Below are 21,347 nucleotides of genomic sequence, written 5' to 3'. Positions count from 1 at the left end.
GCCTTCATTTCTCAGAACAAGAATAGACTGATGAGTTTCAGAAGAAATCTCTTTGTTTTCTGGCCAATTTGAGCCTGTAATCGAACCCACAAATACTGATGCTCCAGATACTCAACTAGTCTAAAGAAGGACAGTTTTATTGCTTCTTTAATCAGTACAACAGTTGCAATTTTAACATGATACACTTGGATTAGCGAACATAACCATTGGAACACAGGAGTGATGGTTGCTGATAATGGGCCTCTGTACGCCTATGTAGATATTCCATTAAAAAAATCTGCCGTTTCAAGCTACAATAGTCATTTACAACATTAATAATGTCTACACTGTATTTCTGATCAATTTGATGTTATTTTAATGGACAAAAAAATAGCTTTTCTTTCAAAAACAAGGACATTTCTAAGTGACCCCAAACTTTTGAACGGTAGTGTACTGTATACATATCCTTTTTATATTAGTTGCAATGTCACACATTGGCCCCGTTATTTACAGAAAGACCTTGTGCACAGCTAACACACACACCACCAGATGAGACATCTGTGTGGGCTTCAGCAATGTGTCCATATTTCCATATAACGCAGTATATAATAAAGCTACTTGGAACTGCAATAGTAACCAGGCAAGCTTTCCTGATGGTCACTACCATCCTGCAAATATTAATCTTCCTCCTAATGCCTTAGACCTTTGTCCTTTTTTCTCACATTCAACAGAGAGAAGGAGGGTCACTTCTGAAAGTTTAGTTCTCCTAACTCCGGAGCCCTCGGTTTTCTGTCCCATCCCTTTAACCCTCTACTCCGAATGGGCCAGATTTTAAAAGCTCTGCACTAGGATCAAATGGCAGATCTTTAGGGCGGCAGGTAGCCTAGCAGTTAGAACGTTGGGCCAGTAACTGAAAAGTTGCTGGTGCAGATTTGTTGTGCTCTTGAGCAAGGCACTTAACCCTAATGGCTCCTGTAAATTCCTCTGGATAAGAGTGTCTGCTAAATGTTTTAAAACATTTTTTAACATTTAGAGTATGGTATACTAAGTTTGGGTTTTTAATGCTTGTATTGGAGCTTCCACTTTCCAGTAATGCCCCTTTACTGAATTACTCAAGCTCTAAAGTTGGTGTTCACTTCAATGAATGATTATGTTCATCAAAAGTAACTTTACATGTCTATGCATAAAGATACATACATACATAAATAATAAAGAAATGTTTCTTGGTACCACCATGTTGGAATATTGTATCAATGCTCATTCCTGGCTGCTGTCAGGTAAATCATTGTAAAAATTCTATTCAAATCAGCAGATTGGATGATTAGACATTACCAGCTAACATAAAATCACCCTATCATGTTAAGGAGCCATTATTTGTTTGTGACATACAGTTTGTGCGTCTGTATTCTACTTGGATAGATGAGAATGAAAACATTTACATACATAGTTCACTGTTGTTGAGCTAAACTTTCCTCCCTTTAAGTGCTCAGCTTTGGAAATCTGAAGCAATTTCCTTTACACCTGTTGACCTACACTCCAATCCATTGACCCTCACACAGCTATCTGCCCTGCAACTCAACCCAGACCTGCACACCATACATACACAGAGGTGTTTTCTTTCCAGATTTTCAGCCTATACCGCTGATAGAGGAATTCTAAATTCCTTTATGTTTTATTGCCAAAACCATTTTCGCACTCGTTTCTAATTCATTAATGAGGTGTAAGTTCATTAATTATGCATGAAGTAGATCGAGACCAGTCTTAAAAGCCAGGTAAGAGCGTTTTATTCCAGAGAGTACTAACTCAAATACATTTTTCCACAGGTTATAAACTGAACATGACATCATCAGTTTCCCACCCTCTCTCTGATTCTCACAAGAGCCCATTGTTTTGTTTTAGGTCTGGAACATCTCCCAGACATTTCTTATCTGTCTGAAAAACCATAGCATCGCTACCCCTTTACCATCCCAAGAGGCCCAGACAATTAATTCGTTCTGCTTACATTTTCAGTAACAGCTTAACCAATAACTTTTACTTTTCATACCATAACATAATAGTATTAGAATAAATGGTTCTAATCAATAATGTATACATAATTAATCATCTCAACCACAATTTCCTCTAACAACCGCACTGTTGGAACATATGAATCCAATTCCCTCAATAAGACGATTCCTGCATGCATGTGTTACGTTCCAGTCATGAACTGATGGTGGATGATGCTATTAATATGATTTACCTTTTTACTTCAGATCCTTGTGAACGTTGTCTTGGTGATGCCTCCTGTTTGTTGCCTCACTTGCACAGCTGACATGGCATGGTGCACAGATTTTATTTTTCATACAATCATTGTGGTAGCTATGGATACTTTCCCTACTCACTGTCTTCTCTGGCTGTGTTCAGAGTACGGCCATCGCATGAAGGACAGTCAGAGAGACAGGGAGAGGGGGAGGCAGAGGGAGAGCGTTCACCACAACACCCCTCACCGCTTCACTGTGGGACTCAACATGAGGGCTGCCAAGTGTACTGTGTGTCTGGATACTGTGCACTTCGGTCATCAGGCAGCCACCTGTATCGGTATGTTTACGTTCCAACCATCCACTCCCTGTCACGTTGACTAGTCATGGCACATTTCTGTTGAGCAAGGCTTTTTCAGAAGGGTAGCCTGTACAGTACTGTGTTTCTGGTAGTCCTTGTCTTTAAGTGTTTTCTTCTCTCCTTCAGAATGTCACGCTTTGTGTCATCCAAAATGCTCCCGCTGTCTTCCTGCTGCGTGTGGCATGCCTGGGGACTGTGCCTTGCATATAGCTGAGGGGCTGTGCCGGGACAAAGGCAGTTCCCCTGGCCTGCAGCTCAAAGAGGCCAGTGGACATGTTCACCTGGAGGGGTGGATGAAGCAGCCCAGGTGGGTCTGGTAACTCTGGTGTGTGGACTTCATACTTTCTATTACTGTAAAACAGATTTGACTAAGAGCACTATACTATAGATCAACACTGCCTGTCTGCTTGCCCTTGATCAATGTAGACTGATTGCTGATCCCTCATACTGTATTTGATATCATCTGAGATGGCTCTCTAGTGCTGAAGTATAATTGTAGACTACAGCATTACGCTCATCTGTCCCAGGTATTGATTGTCTGACTCTGTGGTAGTCTATGCTGCTGGCCCAGTGACAAACATGTGTGTGTTCTGCAGGAATGTGAAGCGTGGCCAGGGCTGGGAGAAGAAGTATGTGGTGCTGGATGGGACCAAGGTGACCGTCTACGAAACAGAGCCCAGAGAAGGTCCTACAACTTTAATGTTCCTATAGTAAATTTGATTATGAAATACAGTGAGCTCCAAAAGTATTTGGACAGTGGCACAAATATCATACCCCCCCCCAATGCTAACTTCCCATGTTATTGTGATGGTGAGAGGTTAGCATGTCTTGGGGGTATGGTATTTGTGTGTCTGTAACTTTCTCACTCAACATTATTCACGGTTCATTCAGAACTATCTGTAATCATGGTAGCATCCACATTAATGTAGGAGTGTTCAGAAACATATTCTATTCTTATTTACAATAAAAGTGACTCCAAAATGACACAATACATGTAATTTTACCATTGATTTCTATTGGGCACAAAATTATCTGAAACACCACCAAAACAAACAGCAAATGCATCCAACAAACTTGTAGAGTCACAAACTTGATGTAATCATTGTGTGCTTGGAATATGGGACCAAATACTAAACTTTTGACTACTTTAATACACGTATACGGGAATTTGGCCCAATACTTTTGGTCCCCTAAAATGGGGGACTATATACAAAAAGTGCTGTAATTCATAAACAGTTCACCCGATATGGATTCAAATACTCTCAAATTAAAGATGACAGTCTGCACTTTAACCTCACTGTTATTGTATCATTTAAAATCCAAAGTGCTGAAGTACAGCGCCAAAGCGAGAAACAAATTGTGACTGTCGCAATTCTTTTGGAGCTCACTGTAGGTCGAACTCCAAGTAGCATTTTTCAAAACAAACCATTCTTATTCTGCTGGGCTAACAGTGTTCTTGATGGCTGCCAGGTGGTGTATTTTGGTCTGTGTTGTTTTCGGTACATTTTGATTTCTCTCTGTTTGTGTTGTTCAGAGTCAGTGAAGCCGTTGGAGGAGTTTGAGCTATGTCTGTCTGATGTAGACTTGATGGTGCATGGTGCTGTAGGGGCATCTGAGCTGCCCAACACCGCCAAGTCAGGTACACCAAACTTACTCACACTCATAGCGAAGCCCTGCCACAGTAGGTGAGCTAGGATAGTGCCTCAACTGGTTATAATTAGCGCTTTACTTATTAGTATCATGATCTGCTTAGGAATGGACTGTCTCCTTGTTCCCTCACTGTGCTGTGGTGTGTGTGTAGACGTGCAGTATGTGCTAAAACTGGAGTCCCACCCCCACACCTCGCGCTGGCCCGGACAGACTCTGTACTTCATGGCTCCCAGTTTCCCAGACAAGCAGCGCTGGGTGGCCGTGCTGGAATCTGTGGTGGCAGGGGGGCGAGCATCCCGGGAGAAGGCTGAGGCAGATGCAGTGAGTACCACAGTACTGTGGAGTTAAATTAGTATAATTACTTACTAATAAACACACACACTCAACCAATCCTAAACCTAACCCTAGCCCTAAACCTACATGTAGCCTTAACCCTAGCTTCATGTCTACATCCCAGTTCAACCCTAACCCCAGGCACAACCCTAACTCTAACCCTAGCGTCATGTCTACATCCCAGTTCAACCCTAACTCTAACCCTAGCTTCATGTCCACATCCCAGTTCAACCCTAAACCCGGGCACAACCCTAACTCTAACCCTAGCTTCATGTCTACATCGCAGTTCAACCCTAACCCCAGGCACAACCCTAACTCTAACCCTAGCTTCATGTCTACATCCCAGTTCAACCCTAACTCTAACCCGAGCTTCATGTCTACATCCCAGTTCAACCCTAACCCCAGTTCAACCCTAACTCTAACCTGAGCTTCATGTCCACATCCCAGTTCAACCCTAACCCCAGTTCAACCCTAACTCTAACCCTAGCTTCATGTCTACATCCCAGTTCAACCCTAACCCCAGTTCAACCCTAACTCTAACCCTAGCTTCATGTCCACATCCCAGTTCAACCCTAACCCCAGTTCAACCCTAACTCTAATCCTAGCTTCATGTCTACATCCCAGTTCAACCCTAACCCCAGTTCAACCCTAACTCTAACCCTAGCTTCATGTCCACATCCCAGTTCAACCCTAACCCCAGTTCAACCCTAACTCTAACCTGAGCTTCATGTCCACATCCCAGTTCAATCCTAACCCCAGGCACAACCCTAACTCTAACCCTAGCTTCATGTCTACATCTCAGTTCAACCCTAACCCCAGGCACTACCCTAACTCTAGCCCTAGCGTCATGTCTACATCCCAGTTCAACCCTAACTCTAACCCTAGCTTCATGTCCACATCCCAGTTCAACCCTAAACCCGGGCACAACCCTAACTCTAACCCTAGCTTCATGTCTACATCGCAGTTCAACCCTAACCCCAGGCACAACCCTAACTCTAACCCGAGCTTCATGTCTACATCCCAGTTCAACCCTAACCCCAGTTCAACCCTAACTCTAACCTGAGCTTCATGTCCACATCCCAGTTCAACCCTAACCCCAGTTCAACCCTAACTCTAACCCTAGCTTCATGTCTACATCCCAGTTCAACCCTAACCCCAGTTCAACCCTAACTCTAACCCTAGCTTCATGTCCACATCCCAGTTCAACCCTAACCCCAGTTCAACCCTAACTCTAATCCTAGCTTCATGTCTACATCCCAGTTCAACCCTAACCCCAGTTCAACCCTAACTCTAACCCTAGCTTCATGTCCACATCCCAGTTCAACCCTAACCCCAGTTCAACCCTAACTCTAACCTGAGCTTCATGTCCACATCCCAGTTCAACCCTAACCCCAGGCACAACCCTAACTCTAACCCTAGCTTCATGTCTACATCTCAGTTCAACCCTAACCCCAGGCACTACCCTAACTCTAGCCCTAGCTTCATGTCTACATCTCAGTTCAACCCTAACCCCAGGCACAACCCTAACTCTAACCCTAGCTTCATGTCTACATCTCAGTTCAACCCTAACCCCAGGCACAACCCTAACTCTAACCCTAGCTTCATGTCCACATCTCAGTTCAACCCTAACCCCAGGCACAACCCTAACTCTAACCCTAGCTTCATGTCTACATCTCAGTTCAACCCTAACCCCAGGCACAACCCTAACTCTAACTCTAGCTTCATGTCTACATCTCAGTTCAACCCTAACCCCAGGCACAACCCTACCTCTAACTCGAGCTTCATGTCCACATCTCAGTTCAACCCTAACCCCAGGCACAACCCTAACTCTAACCCTAGCTTCATGTCTACATCCCAGTTCAACCCTACATCCCAGTTCAACCCTAACCCCAGGCACAACCCTAACTCTAACCCGAGCTTCATGTCTACATCCCAGTTCAACCCTAACCCCAGGCACAACCCTAACTCTAACCCTAGCTTCATGTCTACATCTCAGTTCAACCCTAACCCCAGGCACAACCCTAACTCTAACCCTAGATTCATGTCTACATCTCAGTTCAACCCTAACCCCAGGCACAACCCTAACTCTAACCCTAGCTTCATGTCTACATCCCAGTTCAACCCTAACCCCAGTTCAACCCTAACTCTAACCCTAGCTTCATGTCCACATCCCAGTTCAACCCTAACCCCAGTTCAACCCTAACTCTAACCTGAGCTTCATGTCCACATCCCAGTTCAACCCTAACCCCAGTTCAACCCTAACTCTAACCCTAGCTTCATGTCTACATCCCAGTTCAACCCTAACCCCAGGCACAACCCTAACTCTAACTCGAGCTTCATGTCTACATCCCAGTTCAACCCTAACCCCAGTTCAACCCTAACTCTAACCCGAGCTTCATGTCTACATCCCAGTTCAACCCTAACAATAGCCTCAGCCAATAGCTGTCATTGATGTCAGGGCTGCCAGGTGGATAGGCCCTTGTTTCCCTTGGCTAATGTTTTTAAGGTATTTGCTCTGTCTAGGTGCCTCAGGTCTGACTCATCAAGGGTTAAAACATATTTTTTTTTACTGTATGGGGTTTATCCATAATACTTTACCACCACAGTGCATTTACAATTACCATCAGTTGTTTTCTTTTTTAACACAGCATACTTGTGATGAACATGATGCATCCATTAAATGTTTATGAATGATTTGTAGTGGTTAAAAAAAAGAAATCAGGTGGTAAATTTACTGCAGTTGTAAAGTTTTGTGAGCAACCTCTGATGTCTATTGTACTGAATGTGTCGTTAATTGTCCCTCTTCTTCTCCCTCTGTCTCTTTCGCTCTCTCTTTCTCTCACACCTGTTTGTTGCTTTTTCATCATGTCATACTGTATGTCCCTGTATGTGGGCATGTTTCGTTGATATGCTCTATTCTGCCCGTTCTATGGGGTTTCACTGCACATCGGCTGCTGTGTCCAAAAGACAGATGGTTCTGCCTCCTCTGGTCCAGGTAAAGAGTCCAACGAGGCTGCTGTTATCTGCTTTCCTGTTGATACCAGACACACAGCCACTTAATACAGACAATTACAATGAAATTACAATCACAATACATTTTCAATTACAGTACTACATTAGAATTACAATATTGAGAACAATGCTGTGCATGTTTGTCTTGAATGTGTGTTCATCTTTCCTGCTGTGACCACACACTGTTTTTCCCACAGTCCTTACTATTGTGTCCTCTATTTTCATATCAACGTTGTGTTTACTGTGATTGTCTGACTGTTATAGCACCTGGCAACTATCAGACATGATTGTGTTTTGTTTAATATATTTGCTTAGATGTATTGTGATTAGATCATTTGGTAGTCTTTTTGCTGGATATTGATTCACATAAATGTTAGATTTCTGAAGTTCCGCGAGGTATGGAACTTTCAAGATGAATGAACATAGACTCATCACAAACCTATTACATGGATATAACCAGACCTATGCTTGTGATAGGCCTTCCTGTAGCCAGGACAAGTGGTCTGGTAGTACCATCAACTTTCACTTCTCCCACCCTGTACCTTCTCTCTGCCCCCTGTTCACTCTGCCAGAATACACTGTCTCTCTACCCCCTGTTCACTCTGCCAGAATACACTTTCTCTCTACCCTGTGTTCACTCTGCCAGGATACACTGTCTCTCTACCCCCTGTTCACTCTGCCAGGATACACTGTCTCTCTACCCCCTGTTCACTCTGCCAGAATACACTGTCTCTCTACCCCCTGTTCACTCTGCCAGGATACACTGTCTCTCTACCCCCTGTTCACTCTGCCAGGATACACTGTCTCTCTACCCCCTGTTCACTCTGCCAGAATACACTGTCTCTGCCAGAATACACTATCTCTCTACCCCCTGTTCACTCTGCCAGAATACACTGTTTCTCTACCCCCTGTTCACTCTGCCAGGATACACTGTCTCTCTGCCCCCTGTTCACTCTGCCAGAATACACTGTCTCTCTACCCCCTGTTCACTCTGCCAGAATACACTGTCTCTGCCAGAATACACTATCTCTCTACCCCCTGTTCACTCTGCCAGAATACACTGTCTCTGTTCACTTTGCCAGAATACACTTTCTCTCTACCCCCTGTTCACTCTGCCAGGATACACTTTCTCTCTACCCCCTGTTCACTCTGCCAGAATACACTGTCTCTGCCAGAATACACTATCTCTCTACCCCCTGTTCACTCTGCCAGAATACACTGTCTCTCTACCATGTGTTCTCTCTACCAGAATACACTGTCTCTCTACCATGTGTTCACTCTGCCAGAATACACTTTCTCTCTACCCTGTGTTCACTCTGCCAGGATACACTGTCTCTCTACCCCCTGTTCACTCTGCCAGGATACACTGTCTCTCTACCATGTGTTCACTCTGCCAGAATACACTTTCTCTCTACCCTGTGTTCACTCTGCCAGGATACACTGTCTCTCTACCCCCTGTTCACTCTGCCAGAATACACTGTCTCTCTGCCTCCTGTTCACTCTGCCAGAATACACTGTCTCTCCATCCCCTGTTCACTCTGCCAGGATACACTGTCTCTCTGCCCGTGTTCACTCTACCAGGATACACTTTCTCTCTACCCCCTGTTCACTCTGCCAAGATACACTGTCTCTCTACCCCCTGTTCACTCTGCCAGAATACACTGTCTCTCTGCCCCCTGTTCACTCTGCCAGAATACACTGTCTCTCTACCCCCTGTTCACTCTGCCAGAATACACTGTCTCTGCCAGAATACACTATCTCTCTACCCCCTGTTCACTCTGCCAGAATACACTGTCTCTCTACCCCTGTTCACTTTGCCAGAATACACTTTCTCTCTACCCCCTGTTCACTCTGCCAGGATACACTTTCTCTCTACCCCCTGTTCACTCTGCCAGAATACACTGTCTCTGCCAGAATACACTATCTCTCTACCCCCTGTTCACTCTGCCAGAATACACTGTCTCTCTACCATGTGTTCACTCTACCAGAATACACTGTCTCTCTACCATGTGTTCACTCTACCAGAATACACTGTCTCTCTACCATGTGTTCACTCTGCCAGAATACACTTTCTCTCTACCCTGTGTTCACTCTACCAGAATACACTGTCTCTCTACCCCCTGTTCACTCTGCCAGAATACACTTTCTCTCTACCCTGTGTTCACTCTGCCAGGATACACTGTCTCTCTACCCCCTGTTCACTCTGCCAGGATACACTGTCTCTCTACCATGTGTTCACTCTGCCAGAATACACTTTCTCTCTACCCTGTGTTCACTCTGCCAGGATACACTGTCTCTCTGCCCCCTGTTCACTCTGCCAGAATACACTGTCTCTCTGCCTCCTGTTCACTCTGCCAGGATACACTGTCTCTCTACCATGTGTTCACTCTACCAGGATACACTGTCTCTCTACCATGTGTTCACTCTGCCAGAATACACTGTCTCTCCATCCCCTGTTCACTCTGCCAGGATACACTGTCTCTCTGCCCGTGTTCACTCTACCAGGATACACTTTCTCTCTACCCCCTGTTCACTCTGCCAGGATACACTGTCTCTCTACCATGTGTTCACTCTACCAGGATACACTTTCTCTCTACCCCCTGTTCACTCTGCCAGGATACACTGTCTCTCTACCCCCTGTTCACTCTGCCAGGATACACTGTCTCTCTACCCTCTGTTCACTCTGCCAGGATACACTGTCTCTCTGCCCCTGTTCACTCTGCCAGGATACACTGTCTCTCTACCCCCTGTTCACTCTGCCAGGATACACTGTCTCTCTACCCCCTGTTCACTCTGCCAGAATACACTGTCTCTCTACCCCCTGTTCACTCTGCCAGGATACACTGTCTCTCTGCCCCCTGTTCACTTTGCCAGAATACACTTTCTCTCTACCCCATGTTCACTCTGCCAGGATACACTTTCTCTCTACCCCCTGTTCACTCTGCCAGAATACACTATCTCTCTACCCCCTGTTCACTCTGCCAGAATACACTGTCTCTCTACCATGTGTTCACTCTGCCAGGATACACTGTCTCTCTACCCCCTGTTCACTCTGCCAGAATACACTTTCTCTCTACCCTGTGTTCACTCTGCCAGGATACACTGTCTCTCTACCCCCTGTTCACTCTGCCAGGATACACTGTCTCTCTACCATGTGTTCACTCTACCAGAATACACTGTCTCTCTACCATGTGTTCACTCTGCCAGAATACACTTTCTCTCTACCCTGTGTTCACTCTGCCAGGATACACTGTGTCTCTACCCCCTGTTCACTCTGCCAGAATACACTGTCTCTCTGCCTCCTGTTCACTCTGCCAGAATACACTGTCTCTCTACCATGTGTTCACTCTACCAGGATACACTTTCTCTCTACCCCCTGTTCACTCTGCCAGGATACACTCTCTCTACCCCCTGTTCACTCTGCCAGGATACACTGTCTCTCTACCCTCTGTTCACTCTGCCAGGATACACTGTCTCTCTGCCCCTGTTCACTCTGCCAGGATACACTGTCTCTCTACCCCCTGTTCACTCTGCCAGGATACACTGTCTCTCTACCCCCTGTTCACTCTGCCAGAATACACTGTCTCTCTACCCCCTGTTCACTCTGCCAGAATACACTGTCTCTGCCAGAATACACTATCTCTCTACCCCCTGTTCACTCTGCCAGAATACACTGTCTCTCTACCCCTGTTCACTCTGCCAGAATACACTGTTTCTCTACCCCCTGTTCACTCTGCCCGAATACACTCTCTCTCTCAACCCCCTGTTCACTCTGCCAGAATACACCGTCTCTCTGCCCCCTGTTCACTTTGCCAGAATACACTTTCTCTCTACCCCATGTTCACTCTGCCAGGATACACTTTCTCTCTACCCCCTGTTCACTCTGCCAGAATACACTTTCTCTCTACCCTGTGTTCACTCTGCCAGGATACACTGTCTCTCTACCCCCTGTTCACTCTGCCAGGATACACTGTCTCTCTACCATGTGTTCACTCTACCAGAATACACTGTCTCTCTACCCCCTGTTCACTCTGCCAGGATACACTGTCTCTCTACCCACTGTTCACTCTGCCAGAATACACTGTCTCTCTGCCTCCTGTTCACTCTGCCAGAATACACTGTCTCTCCATCCCCTGTTCACTCTCCCAGGATACACTGTCTCTCTGCCCCTGTTCACTCTGCCAGGATACACTGTCTCTCTACCCCCTGTTCACTCTGCCAGGATACACTGTCTCTCTACCCCCTGTTCACTCTGCTAGGATACACTGTCTCTCTACCCCCTGTTTACTCTGCCAGGATACACTGTCTCTCTACCCCCTGTTCACTCTGCCAGAATGCCAGAATACACAGTCTATCTGCCCCTATTCACTCTGCCAGAATACACTGTCTCTCTACCCCTTGTTCACTCTGCCAGGATACACTGTCTCTCTGCCCCTGTTCACTCTGCCAGAATACACTGTCTCTCTGCCCCTGTTCACTCTGCCAGAATACACTGCCTCTCTGCCCCCTGTTCACTCTGCCAGAATACACTGTCTTTCTACCCCCTGTTCACTCTGCCAGGATACACTGTCTCTCTGCCCATGTTCACTCTGCCAGAATACACTGTCTCTCTACCCCCTGTTCACTCTGCCGGAATACACTGTCTCTCTGCCCCCTGTTCACTCTGCCAGAATACACTGTCTCTCTACCCCCTGTTCACTCTGCCAGAATACACTGTCTCTCTACCATGTGTTCACTCTACCAGAATACACTGTCTCTCTACCATGTGTTCACTCTACCAGAATACACTATCTCTCTACCATGTGTTCCCTCTACCAGAATACACTGTCTCTCTACCATGTGTTCACTCTGCCAGAATACACTTTCTCTCTACCCTGTGTTCACTCTGCCAGGATACACTGTCTCTCTACCCCCTGTTCACTCTGCCAGAATACACTGTCTCTCTGCCTCCTGTTCACTCTGCCAGAATACACTGTCTCTCCATCCCCTGTTCACTCTCCCAGGATACACTGTCTCTCTACCCCCTGTTCACTCTGCCAGGATACACTGTCTCTCTACCCCCTGTTCACTCTGCCAGGATACACTGTCTCTCTACCCCCTGTTTACTCTGCCAGGATACACTGTCTTTCTACCCCCTGTTCACTGTGCCAGGATACACTGTCTCTCTGCCCCTGTTCACTCTGCCAGAATACACTATCTCTCTACCCCCTGTTCACTCTGCCAGAATACACTGTCTCTCTACCATGTGTTCCCTCTACCAGAATACACTGTCTCTCTACCATGTGTTCACTCTGCCAGAATACACTTTCTCTCTACCCCCTGTTCACTCTGCCAGAATACACTGTCTCTGCCAGAATACACTATCTCTCTACCCCCTGTTCACTCTGCCAGAATACACTGTCTCTCTACCATGTGTTCCCTCTACCAGAATACACTGTCTCTCTACCATGTGTTCACTCTGCCAGAATACACTTTCTCTCTACCCTGTGTTCACTCTGCCAGGATACACTGTCTCTCTACCCTGTGTTCACTCTGCCAGGATACACTGTCTCTCTACCCTCTGTTCACTCTACCAGAATACACTGTCTCTCTACCATGTGTTCACTCTACCAGAATACACTGTCTCTCTACCATGTGTTCACTCTACCAGAATACACTGTCTCTCTACCATGTGTTCACTCTGCCAGAATACACTTTCTCTCTACCCTGTGTTCACTCTGCCAGGATACACTGTCTCTCTACCCCCTGTTCACTCTGCCAGAATACACTGTCTCTCTGCCTCCTGTTCACTCTGCCAGAATACACTGTCTCTCCATCCCCTGTTCACTCTCCCAGGATACACTGTCTCTCTGCCCCTGTTCACTCTGCCAGGATACACTGTCTCTCTACCCCTGTTCACTCTGCCAGGATACACTGTCTCTCTACCCCTGTTCACTCTGCCAGGATACACTGTCTCTCTACCCCCTGTTTACTCTGCCAGGATACACTGTCTCTCTACCCCCTGTTCACTGTGCCAGGATACACTGTCTCTCTGCCCCTGTTCACTCTGCCAGAATACACTGTCTCTCTACCCCCTGTTCACTCTGCCAGAATGCCAGAATACACAGTCTATCTGCCCCTGTTCACTCTGCCAGGATACACTGTCTCTCTGCCCCTGTTCACTCTGCCAGAATACATAGTCTCTCTGCCCCCTGTTCACTCTGCCAGAATACACTGTCTCTCTACCCCTTGTTCACTCTGCCAGGATACACTGTCTCTCTGCCCCTGTTCACTCTGCCAGAATACACTGTCTCTGCCAGAATACACTGTCTCTCTACCATGTGTTCACTCTACCAGAATACACTGTCTCTCTACCATGTGTTCACTCTGCCAGAATACACTGTCTCTCTACCATGTGTTCCCTCTACCAGAATACACTGTCTCTCTACCATGTGTTCACTCTGCCAGAATACACTTTCTCTCTACCCTGTGTTCACTCTGCCAGGATACACTTTCTCTCTACCCTGTGTTCACTCTGCCAGGATACACTGTCTCTCTACCCTGTGTTCACTCTGCCAGGATACACTGTCTCTCTACCCCCTGTTCACTCTACCAGAATACACTGTCTCTCTACCATGTGTTCACTCTACCAGAATACACTGTCTCTCTACCATGTGTTCACTCTGCCAGAATACACTTTCTCTCTACCCTGTGTTCACTCTGCCAGGATACACTGTCTCTCTACCCCCTGTTCACTGTGCCAGGATACACTGTCTCTCTGCCCCTGTTCACTCTGCCAGAATACACTGTCTCTCTACCCCCTGTTCACTCTGCCAGAATACACAGTCTATCTGCCCCTGTTCACTCTGCCAGGATACACTGTCTCTCTGCCCCTGTTCACTCTGCCAGAATACATAGTCTCTCTGCCCCCTGTTCACTCTGCCAGAATACACTGTCTCTCTACCCCTTGTTCACTCTGCCAGGATACACTGTCTCTCTGCCCCTGTTCACTCTGCCAGAATACACTGTCTCTCTGCCCCTGTTCACTCTGCCAGAATACACTGTCTCTCTACCCCCTGTTCACTCTGCCAGGATACACTGTCTCTCTGCCCCTGTTTACTCTGCCAGAATACACTGTCTCTCTGCCCCCTGTTCACTCTGCCGGAATACACTGTCTCTCTACCCCCTGTTCACTCTGCCAGGATACACTTTCTCTCTACCCCCTGTTCACTCTGCCAGAATACACTGTCTCTGCCAGAATACACTATCTCTCTACCCCCTGTTCACTCTGCCAGAATACACTGTCTCTCTACCATGTGTTAACTCTACCAGAATACACTGTCTCTCTACCATGTGTTCACTCTGCCAGAATACACTTTCTCTCTACCCCCTGTTCACTCTGCCAGAATACACTGTCTCTGCCAGAATACACTGTCTCTCTACCATGTGTTCACTCTACCAGAATACACTGTCTCTCTACCATGTGTTCACTCTGCCAGAATACACTGTCTCTCTACCATGTGTTCCCTCTACCAGAATACACTGTCTCTCTACCATGTGTTCACTCTGCCAGAATACACTTTCTCTCTACCCTGTGTTCACTCTGCCAGGATACACTGTCTCTCTACCCTGTGTTCACTCTGCCAGGATACACTGTCTCTCTACCCCCTGTTCACTCTACCAGAATACACTGTCTCTCTACCACGTGTTCACTCTACCAGAATACACTGTCTCTCTACCATGTGTTCACTCTACCAGAATACACTGTCTCTCTACCATGTGTTCACTCTGCCAGAATACACTTTCTCTCTACCCTGTGTTCACTCTGCCAGGATACACTGTCTCTCTACCCCCTGTTCACTCTGCCAGAATACACTGTCTCTCTGCCTCCTGTTCACTCTGCCAGAATACACTGTCTCTCCATCCCCTGTTCACTCTCCCAGGATACACTGTCTCTCTGCCCCTGTTCACTCTGCCAGGATACACTGTCTCTCTACCCCCTGTTCACTCTGCCAGGATACACTGTCTCTCTACCCCCTGTTCACTCTGCCAGGATACACTGTCTCTCTACCCCCTGTTTACTCTGCCAGGATACACTGTCTCTCTACCCCCTGTTCACTGTGCCAGGATACACTGTCTCTCTGCCCCTGTTCACTCTGCCAGAATACACTGTCTCTCTACCCCCTGTTCACTCTGCCAGAATGCCAGAATACACAGTCTATCTGCCCCTGTTCACTCTGCCAGGATACACTGTCTCTCTGCCCCTGTTCACTCTGCCAGAATACATAGTCTCTCTGCCCCCTGTTCACTCTGCCAGAATACACTGTCTCTCTACCCCTTGTTCACTCTGCCAGGATACACTGTCTCTCTGCCCCTGTTCACTCTGCCAGAATACACTGTCTCTCTGCCCCTGTTCACTCTGCCAGAATACACTGTCTCTCTGCCCCCTGTTCACTCTGCCAGAATACACTGTCTCTCTACCCCCTGTTCACTCTGCCAGGATACACTGTCTCTCTGCCCCTGTTCACTCTGCCAGAATACACTGTCTCTCTGCCCCCTGTTCACTCTGCCGGAATACACTGTCTCTCTACCCCCTGTTCACTCTGCCAGGATACACTTTCTCTCTACCCCCTGTTCACTCTGCCAGAATACACTGTCTCTGCCAGAATACACTATCTCTCTACCCCCTGTTCACTCTGCCAGAATACACTGTCTCTCTACCATGTGTTAACTCTACCAGAATACACTGTCTCTCTACCATGTGTTCACTCTGCCAGAATACACTTTCTCTCTACCCCCTGTTCACTCTGCCAGAATACACTGTCTCTGCCAGAATACACTGTCTCTCTACCATGTGTTCACTCTACCAGAATACACTGTCTCTCTACCATGTGTTCACTCTGCCAGAATACACTGTCTCTCTACCATGTGTTCCCTCTACCAGAATACACTGTCTCTCTACCATGTGTTCACTCTGCCAGAATACACTTTCTCTCTACCCTGTGTTCACTCTGCCAGTATACACTGTCTCTCTACCCTGTGTTCACTCTGCCAGGATACACTGTCTCTCTACCCCCTGTTCACTCTACCAGAATACACCGTCTCTCTACCATGTGTTCACTCTACCAGAATACACTGTCTCTCTACCATGTGTTCACTCTGCAAGAATACACTTTCTCTCTACCCCCTGTTCACTCTGCCAGGATACACTGTCTCTCTACCCTGTGTTCACTCTGCCAGGATACACTGTCTCTCTACCCCCTGTTCACTCTACCAGAATACACTGTCTCTCTACCATGTGTTCACTCTACCAGAATACACTGTCTCTCTACCATGTCTTCACTCTGCCAGAATACACTTTCTCTCTACCCCCTGTTCACTCTGCCAGGATACACTGTCTCTGTGCCCCTGTTCACTCTGCTAGAATACACTGTCTCTCTGCCCCTTGTTCACTCTGCCAGCATACACTGCCTCTCTGCCCCATGTTCACTCTGCCAGAATACACTTTCTCTCTACCCCCTGTTCAATCTGCCAGGATACACTGCCTCTCTTTAATATACTGTCTCTCTGCCCCCTGTTCACTCTGCCAGAATACACTGTCTCTCTACCCCCTGTTCACTCTGCCAGGATACACAGTCTCTCTGCCCCCTGTTCACTCTGCCAGAATACACTGTCTCTCTGCCCCCTGTTCACTCTGCCAGGATACACTGCCTCTCTTTAATACACTGTCTCTCTGCCCCCTGTTCACTCTGCCAGAATACACTGTCTCTCTACCCCCTGTTCACTCTGCCAGGATACACAGTCTCTCTGCCCCCTGTTCACTCTGCCAGGATACACAGTCTCTCTACCCCCTGTTCACTCTGCCAGAATACACTGTCTCTCTACCCCCTGTTCACTCTGCCAGGATACACAGTCTCTCTGCCCCCTGTTCACTCTGCCAGAATACACAGTCTCTCTGCCCCTGTTCACTCTGCCAGGATACACAGGCTCTCTCCCCCTGTTCACTCTGCCAGAATACACTGTCTCTCTACCCCCTGTTCACTGTGCCAGGATACACTGTCTCTCTGCCCCTGTTCACTGTGCCAGAATACACTGTCTCTCTACCCCCTGTTCACTCTGCCAGAATGCCAGAATACACAGTCTATCTGCCCCTGTTCACTCTGCCAGGATACACTGTCTCTCTGCCCCTGTTCACCCTGCCAGAATACATAGTCTCTCTGCCCCCTGTTCACTCTGCCAGGATACACTGTCTCTCTACCCCTGTTCACTCTGCCAGGATACACAGTCTCTCTGCCCCCTGTTCACTCTGCCAGAATACACTGTCTCTCTGCCCCCTGTTCACTCTGCCAGGATACACTGCCTTTCTTTAATACACTGTCTCTCTGCCCAGTGTTCACTCTGCCAGAATACACTGTCTCTCTACCCCCTGTTCACTCTGCCAGAATACACTGTCTCTCTACCCCCTGTTCACTCTGCCAGGATACACAGTCTCTCTGCCCCCTGTTCACTCTGCCAGAATACACAGTCTCTCTGCCCCCTGTTCACTCTGCCAGGATACACAGGCTCTCTACCCCCTGTTCACCCTGCCAGAATACATAGTCTCTCTGCCCCCTGTTCACTCTGCCAGGATACACTGTCTCTCTACCCCCTGTTCACTCTGCCAGGATACACAGTCTCTCTGCCCCCTGTTCACTCTGCCAGAATACACAGTCTCTCTGCCCCCTGTTCACTCTGCCAGGACACACAGGCTCTCTACCCCCTGTTCACTCTGCCAGAATACACTGTCTCTCTACCCCCTGTTCACTGTGCCAGGATACACTGTCTCTCTGCCCCTGTTCACTCTGCCAGAATACACTGTCTCTCTACCCCCTGTTCACTCTGCCAGAATACACAGTCTATCTGCCCCTGTTCACTCTGCCAGGATACACTGTCTCTCTGCCCCTGTTCACTCTGCCAGAATACATAGTCTCTCTGCCCCCTGTTCACTCTGCCAGAATACACTGTCTCTCTACCCCTTGTTCACTCTGCCAGGATACACTGTCTCTCTGCCCCTGTTCACTCTGCCAGAATACACTGTCTCTCTGCCCCTGTTCACTCTGCCAGAATACACTGTCTCTCTGCCCCCTGTTCACTCTGCCAGAATACACTGTCTCTCTACCCCTGTTCACTCTGCCAGGATACACTGTCTCTCTGCCCCTGTTCACTCTGCCAGAATACACTGTCTCTCTGCCCCTGTTCACCCTGCCAGAATACATAGTCTCTCTGCCCCCTGTTCACTCTGCCAGGATACACTGTCTCTCTACCCCCTGTTCACTCTGCCAGGATACACAGTCTCTCTGCCCCTGTTCACTCTGCCAGAATACACTGTCTCTCTGCCCCCTGTTCACTCTGCCAGGATACACTGCCTTTCTTTAATACACTGTCTCTCTGCCCAGTGTTCACTCTGCCAGAATACACTGTCTCTCTACCCCCTGTTCACTCTGCCAGAATACACTGTCTCTCTACCCCCTGTTCACTCTGCCAGAATACACTGTCTCTCTGCCCCCTGTTCACTCTGCCAGAATACACTGTCTCTCTACCCCCTGTTCACTCTGCCAGGATACACAGTCTCTCTGCCCCTGTTCACTCTGCCAGAATACACAGTCTCTCTGCCCCCTGTTCACTCTGCCAGGATACACAGGCTCTCTACCCCCTGTTCACTCTGCCAGAATACACTGTCTCTCTACCCCCTGTTCACTGTGCCAGGATACACTGTCTCTCTGCCCCTGTTCACTCTGCCAGAATACACTGTCTCTCTACCCCCTGTTCACTCTGCCAGAATGCCAGAATACACAGTCTATCTGCCCCTGTTCACTCTGTCAGGATACACTGTCTCTCTGCCCCTGTTCACTCTGCCAGAATACACAGTCTCTCTGCCCCCTGTTCACTCTGCCAGGATACACAGGCTCTCTACCCCCTGTTCACTCTGCCAGAATACACTGTCTCTCTACCCCCTGTTCACTCTGCCAGGATACACAGTCTCTCTGCCCCCTGTTCACTCTGCCAGAATACACTGTCTCTCTGCCCCCTGTTCACTCTGCCAGGATACACTGCCTTTCTTTAATACACTGTCTCTCTGCCCAGTGTTCACTCTGCCAGAATACACTGTCTCTCTACCCCCTGTTCACTCTGCCAGAATACACTGTCTCTCTACCCCCTGTTCACTCTGCCAGGACACACAGGCTCTCTACCCCCTGTTCACTCTGCCAGAATACACTGTCTCTCTACCCCCTGTTCACTGTGCCAGGATACACTGTCTCTCTACCATGTGTTCACTCTACCAGAATACACTGTCTCTCTACCATGTCTTCACTCTGCCAGAATACACTTTCTCTCTACCCCCTGTTCACTCTGCCAGGATACACTGTCTCTGTGCCCCTGTTCACTCTGCTAGAATACACTGTCTCTCTGCCCCTTGTTCACTCTGCCAGGATACACTGCCTCTCTGCCCCATGTTCACTCTGCCAGAATACACTTTCTCTCTACCCCCTGTTCAATCTGCCAGGATACACTGCCTCTCTTTAATATACTGTCTCTCTGCCCCCTGTTCACTCTGCCAGAATACACTGTCTCTCTACCATGTGTTCACTCTGCAAGAATACACTTTCTCTCTACCCCCTGTTCACTCTGCCAGGATACACTGTCTCTCTACCCTGTGTTCACTCTGCCAGGATACACTGTCTCTCTACCCCCTGTTCACTCTACCAGAATACACTGTCTCTCTACCATGTGTTCACTCTACCAGAATACACTGTCTCTCTACCATGTCTTCACTCTGCCAGAATACACTTTCTCTCTACCCCCTGTTCACTCTGCCAGGATACACTGTCTCTCTGCCCCTGTTCACTCTGCTAGAATACACTGTCTCTCTGCCCCTTGTTCACTCTGCCAGGATACACTGCCTCTCTGCCCCATGTTCACTCTGCCAGAATACACTTTCTCTCTACCCCCTGTTCAATCTGCCAGGATACACTGCCTCTCTTTAATATACTGTCTCTCTGCCCCCTGTTCACTCTGCCAGAATACACTGTCTCTCTACCCCCTGTTCACTCTGCCAGGATACACAGTCTCTCTGCCCCCTGTTCACTCTGCCAGAATACACTGTCTCTCTGCCCCCTGTTCACTCTGCCAGGATACACTGCCTCTCTTTAATACACTGTCTCTCTGCCCCCTGTTCACTCTGCCAGAATACACTGTCTCTCTACCCCCTGTTCACTCTGCCAGGATACACAGTCTCTCTGCCCCCTGTTCACTCTGCCAGGATACACAGTCTCTCTACCCCCTGTTCACTCTGCCAGAATACACTGTCTCTCTACCCCCTGTTCACTCTGCCAGGATACACAGTCTCTCTGCCCCCTGTTCACTCTGCCAGAATACACAGTCTCTCTGCCCCCTGTTCACTCTGCCAGGATACACAGGCTCTCTACCCCCTGTTCACTCTGCCAGAATACACTGTCTCTCTACCCCCTGTTCACTGTGCCAGGATACACTGTCTCTCTGCCCCTGTTCACTGTGCCAGAATACACTGTCTCTCTACCCCCTGTTCACTCTGCCAGAATGCCAGAATACACAGTCTATCTGCCCCTGTTCACTCTGCCAGGATACACTGTCTCTCTGCCCCTGTTCACCCTGCCAGAATACATAGTCTCTCTGCCCCCTGTTCACTCTGCCAGGATACACTGTCTCTCTACCCCCTGTTCACTCTGCCAGGATACACAGTCTCTCTGCCCCCTGTTCACTCTGCCAGAATACACTGT

At 48.0% G+C, this 21,347-nt stretch overlaps 1 protein-coding gene across 2 annotated transcripts in view; it reads left to right on the top strand.

Annotated features, from left to right (window-relative positions):
- The window catches only part of LOC115111488 (citron rho-interacting kinase-like), a 78,535-nt gene that overhangs the window by 40,315 nt on the left and 16,873 nt on the right, over positions 1-21,347 (top strand). For both annotated transcript variants that reach the window (XM_065011509.1, XM_065011508.1), the window contains exons 23-27: positions 2,383-2,556; positions 2,704-2,884; positions 3,174-3,262; positions 4,112-4,216; positions 4,379-4,548. In XM_065011509.1, coding sequence (XP_064867581.1) covers positions 2,383-2,556; positions 2,704-2,884; positions 3,174-3,262; positions 4,112-4,216; positions 4,379-4,548 — 719 coding nt within the window. The remainder of the gene's footprint in view (positions 1-2,382; positions 2,557-2,703; positions 2,885-3,173; positions 3,263-4,111; positions 4,217-4,378; positions 4,549-21,347) is intronic.

The sequence above is a fragment of the Oncorhynchus nerka genome, linkage group LG27, assembly GCF_034236695.1.
Source record: "Oncorhynchus nerka isolate Pitt River linkage group LG27, Oner_Uvic_2.0, whole genome shotgun sequence".
Taxonomy (NCBI): Eukaryota; Metazoa; Chordata; class Actinopteri; order Salmoniformes; family Salmonidae; genus Oncorhynchus; species Oncorhynchus nerka.
This window is presented reverse-complemented; position numbering and strand designations above follow the sequence as displayed.